This window comes from Raphanus sativus, unplaced genomic scaffold (assembly GCF_000801105.2).
Source record: "Raphanus sativus cultivar WK10039 unplaced genomic scaffold, ASM80110v3 Scaffold2265, whole genome shotgun sequence".
NCBI classification, from domain to species: Eukaryota; Viridiplantae; Streptophyta; class Magnoliopsida; order Brassicales; family Brassicaceae; genus Raphanus; species Raphanus sativus.
Genome location: NW_026617574.1, coordinates 1 through 16,517, shown reverse-complemented (window position 1 = coordinate 16,517; position 16,517 = coordinate 1). Strand labels below are relative to the sequence as shown.

General features: G+C 31.4%; 1 protein-coding gene and 2 long non-coding RNA genes across 7 annotated transcripts; 1 reads left to right on the top strand and 2 right to left on the bottom strand.

Moving 5' to 3' along the window:
- Nucleotides 1–898: 898 nt before the first annotated feature.
- Nucleotides 899–4,953, top strand: LOC130505428 (uncharacterized). Of its 4 annotated transcripts, XR_008941669.1 has the most exons (8): nucleotides 899–2,286; nucleotides 2,500–2,663; nucleotides 2,786–3,057; nucleotides 3,805–3,934; nucleotides 4,238–4,365; nucleotides 4,463–4,528; nucleotides 4,581–4,645; nucleotides 4,724–4,953. It is a non-coding gene; the product is annotated as an uncharacterized LOC130505428 (long non-coding RNA). The 4 variants fall into 4 exon arrangements; XR_008941670.1 differs by lacking the exon at nucleotides 3,805–3,934 and having other exon boundaries at nucleotides 909–2,286; XR_008941671.1 differs by lacking the exons at nucleotides 899–2,286; nucleotides 2,500–2,663; nucleotides 2,786–3,057; nucleotides 3,805–3,934 and having other exon boundaries at nucleotides 3,992–4,365; nucleotides 4,597–4,645; nucleotides 4,724–4,884.
- A 7,203-nt stretch (nucleotides 4,954–12,156) lies between these two features.
- Nucleotides 12,157–13,881, bottom strand: LOC130505427 (uncharacterized). 2 transcript variants are annotated; one of them, XR_008941667.1, is made up of 4 exons: nucleotides 13,814–13,881; nucleotides 13,593–13,704; nucleotides 13,215–13,451; nucleotides 12,167–12,890 (listed from the first exon to the last, which is right to left on the bottom strand). It is a non-coding gene; the product is annotated as an uncharacterized LOC130505427 (long non-coding RNA). The 2 variants fall into 2 exon arrangements; XR_008941666.1 differs by having other exon boundaries at nucleotides 12,157–13,451.
- Nucleotides 13,882–14,535: 654 nt separating this feature from the next.
- LOC108811088 (protein RALF-like 11) lies at nucleotides 14,536–14,754 on the bottom strand. The gene has a single exon (XM_018583144.1). It carries the CDS (start codon nucleotides 14,752–14,754, stop codon nucleotides 14,536–14,538), a length of 219 nt encoding a protein of 72 aa, XP_018438646.1.
- Nucleotides 14,755–16,517: the final 1,763 nt, after the last annotated feature.

The window sequence follows — 16,517 nt, the reverse complement described above, 5'->3', positions numbered from 1 at the left end:
TGGTTTTTGACCATGATGTGACTCATAGGGGGAGATTGAAGACGTGGTTTTCAAACCAGTTATGATGAGTGCACATGCATAGTCAAAAAGGGGGAGATTGAAGATGTAGATTCCTCAGATGTTCTGTATTAGTTTGTGAAGTACTACAGGAGGTACTACAAGCGTGTGGCATGAAGATGGAGCTGAATGAGAGTTCGGGTTTATTGATGATCGTGGGCTTCCTGAGTTAGAAAAGGAAAGATGATATGTGCTTGAAGACATATGGACATTTTCCATAAAGCAAAAGGAGTTTGCTTGAAGGTGAAGTTTTCCAATAAAGATAATGGAAAGTTACCTTATGTGTATTGGAAAGACTTGGAGAGCAAGTGGAAGACTTGGAGATTAAGTTAAAGACGTGGAGAACAAGTTCTGGTCTGCTATATAAGGAGGGACGTGCCTTATGAGAAAGTAAGACCTCACATAATAGAAGAGTAAGAGGATCTCATTGTATATTGGTGTATCTGCTTGGTGTCGAAGCAGTGTCTGTAGTAGTTGTCGATGGAGTCTGATGTGGACTTAGTTTGGTGTCCTTGGTGTTGGCGCTTTGTGTGGTGGAGTTAGCCATCGTGTGTGGAGCTCGTGGGTAGCTTCGTGTGTGCTTAGGTGATCAAGCTTGGTGTCATTGCTGTGCGTTAGGTGCTGACGTACTTGGTGAAGTACTTCCGAGAAGTGGAAGATCGAAGCCTAGACTCAGGGGGAGTTTAGCAAAGGAGGTTTCATTGAAGAGGTCTGTGAAGATTGCAGCTGTAGAAGACAGTGTGCTCTGGCGTGTCCGGATGGGATCCGTTGTATTCCTAATCTTTGTAGATTGCTCCTTAGAAAAGAGTGGTAGACACTCGTGTGTGTTGTACCATATAGCAATTGTAGGTTGCTCCTTGATCTAAGTCAATGAAATCTGGACGAGGTCCCTGGGATGTAGGAAACGAACCCCGTTAACAAACTTTGTGTCTATTTTACTTTCTGCACTAGTTTCTCTGCCCTCACTACATTAACAAGTGGTATTAGAGCGGGGCTCGATAGAGTTAACGACTTAGTTTCGAGTAGATCAAGGTGAGGACAGAAACTTGTTCAGGAAGTAGAACAAAGTTTGATTGGAGATCGCTGAAGATGGCGTGATGGGATTTCTTCATAGATTTGGAAGGTGTTGATCTTCGAATTGGTTTTTGACCATGATGTGACTCATAGGGGGAGATTGAAGACGTGGTTTTCAAACCAGTTATGATGAGTGCACATGCATAGTCAAAAAGGGGGAGATTGAAGATGTAGATTCCTCAGATGTTCTGTATTAGTTTGTGAAGTACTACAGGAGGTACTACAAGCGTGTGGCATGAAGATGGAGCTGAATGAGAGTTCGGGTTTATTGATGATCGTGGGCTTCCTGAGTTAGAAAAGGAAAGATGATATGTGCTTGAAGACATATGGACATTTTCCATAAAGCAAAAGGAGTTTGCTTGAAGGTGAAGTTTTCCAATAAAGATAATGGAAAGTTACCTTATGTGTATTGGAAAGACTTGGAGAGCAAGTGGAAGACTTGGAGATTAAGTTAAAGACGTGGAGAACAAGTTCTGGTCTGCTATATAAGGAGGGACGTGCCTTATGAGAAAGTAAGACCTCACATAATAGAAGAGTAAGAGGATCTCATTGTATATTGGTGTATCTGCTTGGTGTCGAAGCAGTGTCTGTAGTAGTTGTCGATGGAGTCTGATGTGGACTTAGTTTGGTGTCCTTGGTGTTGGCGCTTTGTGTGGTGGAGTTAGCCATCGTGTGTGGAGCTCGTGGGTAGCTTCGTGTGTGCTTGGGTGATCAAGCTTGGTGTCATTGCTGTGCGTTAGGTGCTGACGTACTTGGTGAAGTACTTCCGAGAAGTGGAAGATCGAAGCCTAGACTCAGGGGGAGTTTAGCAAAGGAGGTTTCATTGAAGAGGTCTGTGAAGATTGCAGCTGTAGAAGACAGTGTGCTATGGCGTGTCCGGATGGGATCCGTTGTATTCCTAATCTTTGTAGATTGCTCCTTAGAAAAGAGTGGTAGACACTCGTGTGTGTTGTACCATATAGCAATTGTAGGTTGCTCCTTGTTCTAAGTCAATGAAATCTAGACGAGGTCCCGGGAATGTAGGAAACGAACCCCGTTAACAAACTTTGTGTCTATTTTACTTTCTGCACTAGTTTCTCTGCCCTCACTATATTAACAGAGGTCATGTGCCACTCCCGACGTCGAAGCTTCAACGCGCCGCCCCTAATCGATCAGGTTCCATCTCTCTCTTTTGAATCTTCCCTCGCGACTTTTAATTATGTCTATGATGCCTTCGTTGGATCTATTTGGTAGACGTGTGGTTGCAGAGTTGCAGAAACTGGGTATAGAGTGATTATCATCTTTTAAGTTGTAGGCATGGATTCTGTATGATGTGTATATGAAATTCATTTGTATAGTTGAGATGACGAGCTTTTATTGAAAGTGCAGGTTTTTCGCTTGATGTGCCAGTCGTGGATGTTAGATGTGAGTTGTTAGATGTGAGCAGTAGGAGGCACATATCCAGCAGACGAGTGTTTGTAGAGGTATTGGGAATAAAAACAAATACGAGCATTTCTTTCTCTCTACTCGACTTTAAGAAATAGCTTCAGCAGGTTAGTTTGATGAGTTGATTTTTAATTTTTTAGTTCAGAGGATATATTAGCTTCTTTGAGATAGTTTTAGAAGTATTAGTTTATCACTATGATTTGTATTGTACATTTTCTTTTTCTCCCAGGAGTCTTTCGTTTCTCTTGTGTATGGTCTAAGGAACAGAGTGCAGATCGACCAACCTTCTGGATTCCAACAATGTCTGATTGAAAGCGGTTAACAATGAGTCTATGACCTATGCGGAGAAACAAAATAGTTAAATAGACTATGAAAAACTTTGCTTTCAATTAATGAGAAGGAACAGTTGAAGATGAATAATGGTAAATGCCTCAACTGGTCTATACAAAAGATGCACTCGGCATGAAGAATAGACTTCAAATTAAGCGTAACTGAGCAAAGGTATGCTTAACTTTCCTGTTTCACAATATTAGTTGTCTTCAATTAGTAACATGGAGCAGGGACCAGTCACAAAATATCATTCTAAAATGTTTGATATCCCATTGTGTTGTGGACTTTTCAAGTTATTAGCTATTACTTATTCATCACCAACCTCGAGCTGCGTGCATTTTATTTATCATGACTGTTTTTTTTTTTTTGACGACAAACGGCTATTCTATTACTCAAACTTGAGGTGGTCTGGGTAACCAGACCGGAATAGAACAACCAATAAAAAATAACTCCCTATGGAAGGATCTAGCCGTCTTAGCTAAAAAATCTGAGAACTGATTGCGCGCTCGAGGAACATAGGAGATATTGAAGTCGGGGAAGCATATTAGTAATGTTTTTATCCTCTCCAATTCCGTGGCAAAGCTTGGCCAAGCATGAGGCTCCTTAATCATGGCAATCAAGTCCTTGCAGTCTGTTCCAAAGCTCTGGCATGTCGAGTGTTGTAGCATATTCTCCATTGCCCATCTCAATGCTTCAAGTTCCGAGTGCAAAGCTGATTCCTGTCTAGAGAGATTTCGTGCTCCCATGAGTTGATTCTTCCCGCCACTATCCATCCAAACCTATCCACATCCACTATACTGAACGTTGGCTGTCCAGGACCCATCTAGCAAACATATGTTACCCAAGCTTATGACTTGTGTTTCTTCGACATTGTTTTCCTGTATCAATGATGGTATCACCTCATTTGCATCATACCAGGCCTGACATTCACTCTCAGCATAACGTACGAGTTCTACTGGATCTCTATCTATCCCCCTGAAGAGTTTGTCGTTCTTAGCCTTCTAGATATACCAGATTATCCAAGGATAAGAATCTCTATCCTGTTCAGGTACCATTATACCATTCTTCCTCTAGAAAAGATAGTCCATTTTTATCATGACTGTTCTTGGGTTGAACAATGGTAAATCTTATAGATTTGTTTTTAATGGATTTAGATATCAAAGTTTTTTGAGGGTTTTTTTAAATAATTTTGGTGGGATATTAGGATTTACCGTAGTGGGCTATGTCTTTGTCTCAATAATGTGATCAGACATGTGAATTTATTATGTCTGAAACTTTACCATGATAGATAAAGATAGTGTGAAACTCTTTTGTAGATGTTACAAAAATTCTTACGACTGTTGTTCGATAGATTTTTGCAGATCATCATCGTTCGTCAGATCTATGTTTCCGAAATTCAGGTATAAGTTTGATTCTCCTCTTTGAACTGGTGGTATACTCGATGGTGTTCATGTGAAGTATGTTGCTTTCTCACGTGAGGTAAAACCTAATTGTCTCAGCTCAACCTATTTTAAAGCTTCCCATTTTTTCCTGAAGTCTTGGAATTTGTAATTGCATATAAACAATCTAAACGCAGAGCTTCCAGAAGTTATCAAAGAGTCAGATTTTAACTATGAGATGTCAAGCATGTGATTCCACAAAGGTGAGTGAACATTTTTTTTTGGAGGGAGCGGAGTGATTAATAATGTGGTTAGACTTTAATTCAATCAGGGTGCTTAATGTGTATGCATTTGGAGGGAGCGGAGTGATTAATAATGTGGTTAGACTTTCATCTTCATGTATTTTGCATTTTCTTCCGACTTTCTAAATCCTCAATTTTTTTAATGTCTTCGTTCAGAATCATTCCAACCAGCGGTTCAGGAACTTCAGCTTATGTACGCCAAAGAAGATTGTTTCTTTTGAATGTATAATTATGTACAAATTGTAAGATTGTAAACAGCTTACTGGATCTTACTTAGTGTAAAAATTTTGGTTCCAAAAAAAGTTGTATCTTCTCCATCGTCCATCCCTTCGTTAAATCTTTCTTTATGTAACATTTAGGTAAACCCAAATTTTCATCCATCAGTACCATCATCTTGCTCGCTAGCTTCCTCACGTCTCCTATGAATTCTCCCACTGCCTCTTTGTTTTTGAGAAAAGTTGTGAATTTTGAAAGTGGATTTGGGTGGTTTGAGATTTAAGGTAAGAGACATATTGTTTGTTTACTTGAACCCAAAAGTGTTGGATGGTCATTTGTGTCACAGAGTCAATGTTCTAATTTTAAAATTGTCTAAGATCCAAACCTGAAAAATAAAAAATTTCAACATTTGTTTGATTTATCAACAAGCTATGAAGTTTATACATCTAAAAGCATTACTGAAGAATAATCATTAAATCTAAAATTTTCAAATAATAGAAACATGATAAGTTTTTAATTATAAACTTCTCAAAAGAATAATTGTACTGTTAAAAGCATAAATACTTAATTCATATATTTTATGATGCAAATAAAGAAAGAAAACAAGAAAAATACATATTTTAAATTTCCAAAAGATTTGAGTCTATGCTTGAGAAACAACATGTTGGTGTATATCATATTTTCCAGTTAACAACTATAGTATCTATGCAAACTTTCCAAAACTATAAAACTTATCGACTTTTCATGTAATCATTTGTTTATGTTTTAATTGTTTCAATTTGAAAGGAAAAAAATATAGTATCTATGTTTTGGTTTTAATTATAGTATCTCATATAGAGAAAAATGTGTATATTGTCCAGAACATAGTTGTGTAGAAATTAAAAGGAAAAAGATGAAGAAAGCTTCAAAAAATTTCTGAATATAAAAGAATAGTTAAATCATAACTAAGTTTCAGTTAACATTTTATTGTTAGACTCCTTAGTACTTAATATCCCAAATTTACTTCTTATATTAACAATCAATCTTGAATTTATATATATCTAAATTCTTCGTATAATTTACTCTAAATGTATATATATAGTTCATATACATTATATATTTAATATAAATTAATTAATGGTTTTAATTAAGTATTTTACTCTTTTTTAAAGGATGGAGAGGCATGCCACGTATTTTAAAATAAATATCTAATTATTTATATATAGCTCTTAAATATTGAAAATATAATAAACATATATACATTACAGAACAACCAAGCAAATTTATTGAGGGAACTATAAGTATAAATAATAAAAAAAATATAAAGTTGTGGTGATGACAAACACTATTCCTACAATATATAAAGGTCAAAAATAAATACAAAATTGAATGATGTCTTTTTTTTTTGTCAACTAATTGAATGATGTCTAATACCTACCGATTAAAAAGATAATTCTTCTCTCGTGATACATGGAAACAGAAACAGGTACGTGAAAGCGAAAGCGTATGAAAACGTAACTTAAAAGTGAGATTTTCAAAAAAATAGGAAAAGATATGTGTTGGAAGTGTAAATCCATATATATATATATGATAATTTTATAAAAATTTAGGACTAAAAATTATATCATTTAAATTAAAGTATTTATTCATTTATAATAATTTGAATTGATTTCATGTCAAAACTGTAAAAATACACATAAATTAAGTTTAAAAGAAATTAATATATTAATTATTTTTATAGTTAATAAATAATTAACAAAATGTATTTGAAAATATGATATATATTTTCATAAAACCATCAATGCATGAAGATAATTTATAGTATTAGTTTTAATATTTGTATATTTCTATTCTCTCTGTTCCATCTATTATATTAAAACAGAAGTCGTGACTTCTAATTTATGTGTGATTTTTTTTAAAAAATGGACTACTTACTAGACTTGGTCACACGGCATTTTTATCTATTATTGATCTTCATATTAAATAATATCATTTAATATCTTCATTTTTATTTAAGATAAAAATAAATATTAATTTATAAAAATTAACTTATCTTAAAATTTTATATATACAATGATCTATTATATAAACTGAATAAACAAAACAAATTACTAAAAGAAATCTAGCTTTTTGAATTACGGTTCGGGATTATAGTAAATTAAATACAAAATAATTCTGAAGTATGCCATTTTTAACAAATCTAACATTTTAATTAAAATTACTATATTGAACTAAATATGATAAAATTATTTTAAATTGATAAGTTAGTATATTTTATTTTCATAAATATAAAACTTTTATTCTAAAAATATAATATGTTGGTAGAATGGTTTAACATTAATAAACTGGATTTATTTTTAGCAGTATTTTCTATGTTTATTCATTTTACACGATATAATTATATTTACAAAAGTGAAATATATGTTAATTTTTGTACATATAGTATATAGTCTGTTAATGTTAAGCCGCTTTGTCATCATATTATATTTTTAAGATAAATATTTTATCAGTTTAATATAATTTATCATATTAAGTTCAATATGATAAAAAAATTAACCTGACTGATTGTGATTATATTATCGATAAAAATAAGATATAATATTTTATTTTTCATTTTATAAAAGACAACTGAATATATTAATTTATAATAATATTTGAAAACTAATTTCGGAATTAGTTAAAAAGTTATATATAATTTTGAAAATTAAGATCTTGATAAGATCTTTTTAATAGATTTTCGAAATTTAAAATATATATATATATATATAAATTTTAAATGAAAAGATATCAAAAGATATTATGATTAAAATTTTAGAATATGTGTATATTAACCAATCCTGATTTTTAGGATTAATAGATTAGAAACAATATATTAATGAACAATATATTTAGTAATCAATGAATGGTAAGTCATTTCTAGTTAAGGATCTATTTTTTAAAATATCACACATGAATCAAAGTTATGACTTCTGTTTTAATATAATAGATACACTAGATCATGACCCGCGCACCTGCGCGGATTTATCTTTTGATTCACATACTTTATATACATGTTGTATATTATTTAAGATTTATAATATAAAAAAAGTTAGAATGATCCGGAACCAAAAAAAATCGACCCGGACAAAAAAAAAATCAAATACCTACTTAGATCCAAATGTTGAGAACTCGAAGAACTCATACCTGAAATGAACAGATTTATACCCGACCCAGTGAGCTAAATTTCAAACATAATATCTTTTGTTATATTTTTAATTCATTTTTTTTGGGTTGGTGAGATTTACTATTTATTCGGAAGATTTTTGGCTAAATTAATGGTATACATTCATAGGTTTCTTTTTTTCTGAACAGGAAAAAAAATAAATTTATCTTATATAACAAATTGCTGCTATAAATAATTTTTATAAAAACTAATTTGTAACAGTAATATCATTTTTGTTATAAATTAGTATATCATGGTTTATAGGTTCAAAGTATATAGTTAGTCGTCTTCATAGTATTGCTAATATTGATAGATGCAAGTTAATGAATACAGATAATATATTGTATTATTAGTAATCTGTCGTATAGTATTATATGTTAGTAGATGTATTATTAATAATCTATCTTATAATATAATATGCTAGCGGATGTATCTAGCTTATAGTAAAATATATGCAATATAAAGAAACATGCGTAGTTGATATAATAAGGTAAGAAGTGAAAAACTATGGTAATGGTTGATATTAATTATTTATAAAAAGACATGTCTAATAATAAGTAGATTAATATAACATTAATTACATAAGGTCCAACTTTAAAATCCACCTAGAAGAAGTTGTAATGTTTCTATTTTAATAAGATAGATGTATAAAAAGTTAACTTTTCTTAAACTCTTACATATACAATAATTTATTATATAAACTGAATAAACAAAACAAATTTTTAAAAGAAATCTAGCACTTTGAATTACGGATCGGGATCATAATAAATTAAATATAAAATACATACATAATAAGAAGCAACATATATATATATATATATATATATATATATATATATATATATATTTATATGTGATCATTTGAAATAGTTAGTTAATTAACAGCATGAAAACTATAAAATTATTGTAGTTGAAATAGTGATTTAAACATTTATATATATGAATAATCTTAAAATATATACTAATTAAATAACTGAATAAATATATAAATATGAAAAATATCCGCACGGTTGTGCGGGTCAAAATCTAGTTACTATTAAGATTGTAGCTGTAAGTTTTTTCTAAAAAGCATGATTGGTTAGTATTAACATTATGTATTTATACTAAAATTAAACTCTATTATATTAAAATTAAAACTAGAACTAAATAATAATATTTTAAAATTAAAATTTATAAGTTAATTAGTTATTTTAAAAATTATAAGATGATTATGATATAAATTAGTACATGTAATTTTTATTTGTATATGTATGTGAAACATTTATATATATATATATGTATGTATATTCATAGTATTTGTAATATTTTGTGGATTATGTATGCAAGAAATATATCATTATATTTATATTAATGAAATATATTACTATATAGGAAAGCAAGCGTACATGGATTGATATAAAGGAGAGAAAATATTTTCAAAAGCAGTTGAAAGAGCACTCTAGGAATTTAGCTCTCCACAGCCATAAAATAAAATAAAAGATAGATATGGCTGTGAGACTAAAAAATTGATCAAAGCTTTGATTGATTTCACTCGAGTGCCGTGGAGAAGATTAAAGCTGTGTACAGCACTCACAGACTAAACCAATCACCCTCCAAATTTATGATTAATCATGATTTTAATTGTTTGTACGTTGTGTTGGTTTTAGATTTTGAAACAAACGCTAGATTTGTGGAATATTAAAGATACATATGTTGAATATATTAGTTATGAAACCGTTTATATGTAACTAGATTCTTTCTCCGCGCTACGCGCAAAAAAGTGTGTTGATAGTTTATTTTTCGATCATATGTTTTAATGTTTGTGTTTAGAATGAGAGTGATGTATTTCTCAAAGCAATAAGAAAGTCGGTGAATTATTTAGGGGTGCTCAATCCGATAAAAACAAACTAATTATAATCGAATCTAGCCGAGATTAAAAAGTAATTTTAGTTTGGGAATCTATAATATACCGAATATATGTGATTTTTAAGAAACCGCGTTATCCAGAATATTCCGAATAAACGTGGTTTGCTCAGTTTTCTTATAATGATTATTTAAATATTTTGTTTATCCAAAACCTGAGTCATCTGCATTTGTTAAATGGAACACACTTATTTACATAGTTAGATGTTTATATACTTTGACCGAAGATATTTTCAAACCCTTAAATGTTTTTTCCTGATGTCTCATTCGACATAGGAATATCCTTCGTGCAGGCGCCTGGACCAGGGTACGAACTCTCCCTCCAACATATTTTTAATTTTCGGCCATTTTCCGTTTTTGGCAGATTTAAATTTTGAAATTTGGTTTTACTAAATTTATGATTTTTTAAACATATAGTTTCATTTTCATAAATCATTAATTTATATACATACTATTCATATAAGTAAAAATAAAACATTGTTTTATTTGTTTTATATTGAAAATGTAACACATCATTGTTTTTAACACTTCTACAAATTTTGATAATATTTAATAATATTAAGTTAAATTAAAATTACATCAATGAAATTTAGTTAATGTATAAAAGGTAAAAACAATTTTTCTTACTTTATACGCAAAACACATATGATAAAACAGAAAATCATAAATGAAACTTATACATATGATAATAGATGTGACTAAAACAATGATCATCCAAATAATTCGTACAGTGAATCTCTATCTCTTGAATAATCTAGGAATATTTGTTTTGGCTTGAAACATACAATAAAAATAACTCTTAGCCCTTTTCCTTAAACCAAAAAATAACTAAATAAGTCTGTACCTCTCGTTACAAACCAGAATCTACTAATGAGTAAAAGCCTCAAACACCACATACTCTTTAGTATATTTGTATCATATGGCTATTTCGATAAATATTTTGAACTTGGTCCTGTAACCAGATTATGAACATTGTAAGACCATTATGAATCTTTAGTATATTTGTATCATCTACGCCACGGTAGCAATGTTCAAAATTGTAGGTTCTACGATTTCATATTCAATTATTGGATTTTTATTTTATAAAATATTTAACAGTTTTGAAATATTTTGAAGTTGTGGTTTGTAGCAGTTTTCAGTCATTGTAAAGTGTTTTAGTGAAGTTTTTAGTTTAAACTTCGATCAGAGTATTTCTTAAATCTTCCAAAATCATTTCTCAAAAAAAAAAACTCTTCAGGTTCTAAATTATATAGATTCCCCCATGTATTTCTGTTGATATAAAATTGTTATTCGTTTAGTTGTACTTGCATATTGTTAAATATTTGTTATACGATGGAAGTGTTTATTAGTAAAGTTTCACTTAACATTGGGTGTTACGACATTACTGTTTATTATTCCATTCCTCTATTGAGTGATTGATTATCAATGTAGACTATAAATTTTTTTCATGTGAAAATAAGAGAGCATTTGGATCTCTACCGGAAAAATATTTTTTTAGGCTGTTGCAGTTTGTATTTGCAACCCGAAAAAAGAAGAGAATCAGAAGATGTCCAAGTGTTTTATCAGTAAAAGTTGACATGGAGAGGCTAGGTGTTCACCATCACACATTTGCAAAATATACGCAAAAGACACAACACCATTCTCAATGGCACATGTGATTGAGAACAACTTACACTATCACCCCATATACAATTGAATTCCAGAGATCATCTAGATGATAAAAAGTTTTAGGTAAGTTATAGAACTATAAAAACTAATCTTGTTGATGTCTACACATGTCTTGAAAACACTAAAAATATCAGAATTAATGAATCTAGAGAGAAAGAGCTAAAAAATACAATTTCAAGGACAATGATTCGGAAAACAAAACAAAAAAATAGAATAAGCAAATTCAGTCAGACCATTAACACCTCGGAACAAAACACAACCTTGAAAAGGAGACATAGTCTCAAAAAAAATATTTTTGAGAATCTAAGTAAGATGATAAACCAAGAAAGGTCTGATTAATATCAAATATGTCCTATGAATGTTGTTGTTGTATCCAAATCTTCCTTTCTTCTCAGTTGACTTGAGGATTTGGAACGAACATGTCAAGCTATCATCAACACTCATCATTGCGCCAGCATTGTCAAACTCACCACAGTAGTTGGGTGCAGAGAATATTGTCACCAGTTGTCTCTTTGCAAAGAACTCATATCCATCTTCTACAACCTGCGATATCAGTTGTAACAAATTAGTTTATTTAAAAACCACATGCCTATGCGTAAGAGTCTACATGCATCCTAGTATTTAGCACTTGCATCACTCATACGATATCAGTTAATGAATATCTATGTAACCCGATTCTTGGCTCAAATCCAGACTAATCTCAAATCAAATCTCTGCAGCAACATGAAAATTACAGTTGGAATTTCCCTAAATAATATAAACTGCAGTGACAATGAGACCAACAAAACCCTGAATTCTACAATCGCTTATGATACAGTGACATCTTTAATTTAATTCTACAAAATTCATTTGAAATAAAAATAAAATCTTTTAAAAAATGCTACCAATACATGTCGGAGAAGGTTACACTCAGTCTTCTTCTTCTGCAGAAGATTCCTTTAACTTCTCAACTTCGGACCTCTCATTTTCTGAGGTTGCGGTGTCCTCCATCTTCTCATCATCGGGCTCTCTCTGGTCTGACACTTGAGAATCTGATGATGTATGGGTGTGGCTCGTTGGTGCTGGAGGAGGATCCGAGTCCGACACATGGGTGGTCTGACTCATTTCAGACTGCCCCGCACCAACGGGACTGCTCTGAGACTGACTCGTATCTGACCGGCCAGTACCAATAGGACTGTTTTGAGAGACCACCTGACTGATTTCCTGATTATGATCTGTTTCAATGGTACAGAGACTTGCTGAGACTGGCTCGTTTGCTCTTGTGACTCGCTTGCTTGCTGTTCTCCCTGACTCTCTTGTGTCTCCCTCGCTTGCATCTGACTCTCTTGTGTTTCACTCGCTTGCACCTGACTCCCTCTTGATCATCCACCAGAATCTCAAGTTATTACTATAAGCTTCTGAACATATTCTTTAATTACACGTCCAGATAGAGAACTGATAATATACTGAAGAATCAACCGTCCAAACATCAAGACACATAACTCAATACTCTAAAAGTTTGTGTCTTTGCCACTTAAAACCATTTCCAGGTACTTCAATGAAACACCAAAGTCTACTGAGTACCTAACAAACCTTAGCACATGAAACAGTGATTGAATCTGATTCTAAAGATGTCCAGATCTTCGAAACCCAATAAATCCAAAAAGCTAAACTGAAAAACTACAAAGATTGAAACTTTACTTTGGCGGTAGCAGCGAGTCACCTAGAGAGAGAAACCCAGAAAGAGTTATACTTCTTATCCATTGACCCTTTGTGCTAAACCTTAGTAAAGCTCTCGTTCCATTCATTCGTTACCTAACTCGGACTATCTCTGTGAACATATTGATTTAACAGCCTCTGTTTTTCTCGTAAACGCTTCTTATCTGCAACTTGACCAGTCTCTCTCTCTCTCTGTTTGTTCGACCTCTTACACGTTCTCTGTTGAAGAACAAACAAAAAGTGAGAAATTTTGAAACTTTAAGATACAAAATTTTCCAAATTCAACAAAGATGCACAAAAGCTCAATAATAAGTTTTATAGATATATAGACATAGGAGAGATATAAATTGTGGGAAAAACCTGAGGAATCTGGATCATTGTTTTTTTTTCAATAAAGCTCTCTGACGGTGGATGAGTTCCTTTTCAAGTGTTTCCATTGTCTTAAGCTTTTGTTTTACCTCTGCAACTCAAACTGCGAGCACATAGAGATGTTCAGATATCAAACAGGAACTTACACTACGCTTTCAAATTGGAAAGAGAAGTAATATCCTACATATCTCTAAAGAGAAGTAATATCCTACATATCTCTAATTTGAAACACCTCGAGTGTTCTGCTGCAAGTTGGAAAAAAAATCAAATAAGGTTGGAGAATTGTGCAGCAGAACACTCGAGGTGTTTCAAATTAGAGATATAATAGATATAGACTTAGTTTAAACAAACAACTAAGCCTGAATCTTTAAAACCTATATGAGAAGATGTTATAAGTCAACCAAATCAGATTGCAGTGAAAATAATAGATTTAGTTATTGAATTCTAGAAAGTACGGGTAAAGAGCTTATGTAGTTGTTTCACAATCATTAGACAAACGCTAAGAAACAAAACTAGAACTTTATGATAATATCAGTTTTAAGGAATTAGACCTGCAATACAGATCCAAGCTTTGTGTTAGGCATATACAAATTATAAGTAAAATTATAAATTTATTATATAAAATATCTTTCAACCGAAAATAATTCCGCGCTTTAAAAGCACGTGTCAAAATCTAGTTAAGATTATTAACCCATTTGGCTTTGCTAGCAAGCAATTATTTTTTTGAACGGTAAATAAAATTGCATGCTTATTAACCCACTTTAATTACAGCAAATATGATATATTTTATATTTCAATCTAATGATTTTAAGTTTGAAATTCTTAGTTCATAACTTATGCAATAATATCATGCATATACATACATACACTTCAACATTTTTTTATAAAGCAAAGACATACGACGGAAATTTAGATAATGAGCATCATATCGGGTTCAGTCTCGACGGCACCGATGGATGGTGGTACATCCACGTCTATACTCGTTGGCAGGGACAGGTTTCTTATGGTGGGAGCCTGGAGGATTGCATCCCGGAGGAGGATTAGGACCCATGCACGGGTTAAGCGCACCAAAATCTATGTACTTCACACCCTCCACTGGTATAGCTACAACGGCGGCACAAATCACTAGCAAGCATATCACCGATCTCTTCATTTTTAGAAAAGAAAAATTGTGATACTATTGTCAATGTTTCTTCTTACTACTTTTGTTTGTTGTGAAAATGGGGAATTGTGAAATAGATATTTATACGAAAAATGGTTAGAATATTCATTACATATTGCTAAATTAAGGATGTAAAATTAAGACTCTTTCAGTTATTTTATCAGTTTTTATGTTATATTTGGGTAAGAGTGCTGTTTTGTTGTCTAAATTGTTTACGGCAGTTTAAACTGAATTATCTATACGCAGAAAAAATTGCTTAAAACTAATAAACAGAAACTCGAACTGATAACTAGAGGAACAAAATAGCTTTAAACAGAATAATAAACACAATCTTATATAATAAAGTTGAGTTTTTTTTTCTTTGGAGAGAAAATGCCATGTGGCATTCTCCTTTTAATAATTAAAATATTTTCTCAACTTTATTTAATGTGTTTTGGTATTAATTGTTATTAGATGTTAGTTTATTTTTGTTATTGACAATTTATTACAATGATGTTTTAATTTTATGTCTTGATTTTCTTTAGATTTCATAACTCTTATGTTACATATTTTTTAAATACTTTTAAACTATTTCTTAATATTTTGTATGTCAAATAAAAATACAAAAATGGAAATTAAAGTTAAGTATTTTCAAAAAAAATTAAACATAAAATAGATACATATCCAAACTATTACTTTATGTTTGAAAACATTTAAAATATTAACTTTAGTATTTATATATTTATTTTCATAGCTAATATATTATCTTATAATAAAACTAATTCATTTACTAAACCGCGGTTCACCCACGGTTGATCCAGAGACCCGGTAAATCGTCCGGTTCAGTGTCCGGGTCGGGTGTCAAAACATTGATTTACAGGATTTCTTTATATTTGATGTTGACGATGGAAAATGGAGCCTCTACGATTCTTCTTCTTTAACGCAATTGACGTAACCCTCATATAATCAATCTAGAAATTCCACTCATCTCACTCTAATAATGTTTAGTAATTGATGGCGATTCAAGTCTAAAAGACTAACATTTGATCTATTGGTATTGGCACATAAACTCTATGGTATCTTTCCATGTTACACTATGCAAGAAAACCAATAACTTTCCTGATGCATGCTATCCGTGTTTACATTTTAAAAACCGTGAACATGATTAATATACTCTTAAAACTTAACTAAATAAAAAAAGAATCATTACTTCCAATCTGAGAGAAATTTAAAAACGTTGTCTGGTTGCTAAAGTTATTTAAAATTGATGTAAACCACACATCACCCTCACCATTAATCCTTTGCACCACACTAACTATTTATTGTCAAAACCATTACTAAATGCAACAAGTCAGCATGTTCGAATGTCACAGATAGTTAGAAATTGTCTTTCTCATGATCGTTATAGATGCTAACATCTCATTTACTAATTAACAAATTGGTTTTTTACTAGGGAAATTTGGTGAAATTGTTCCATTCCGGTTAAAATAGAAGTTGTCCATTAAATAGAGAAGTTTAGGAACCATTTATAGTTTTTAGCTAAAAAACATATTTAGATTCATATTAAGATTCGTTGATATTTCTAAATAAGGGTGGACAAATAAGAATTTCGTTATGAACACACACAAAATCTTCCATTATAACAAAACTAATATAGAAAATAATTTTATGTTTCTTATTTTAAGATACTTTTTTTGAGAGACCTTGAAACTAAAGTAACACATACAACTCGCACTCTATATTTTAAAAGTCAACATTGTAATTTTAAAAATATA

Bases quoted from the DNA above. Each gene is read 5' to 3' on its own strand.
- LOC108811088 (XM_018583144.1), bottom strand. From the start codon at position 14,754: ATGAAGAGATCGGTGATATGCTTGCTAGTGATTTGTGCCGCCGTTGTA.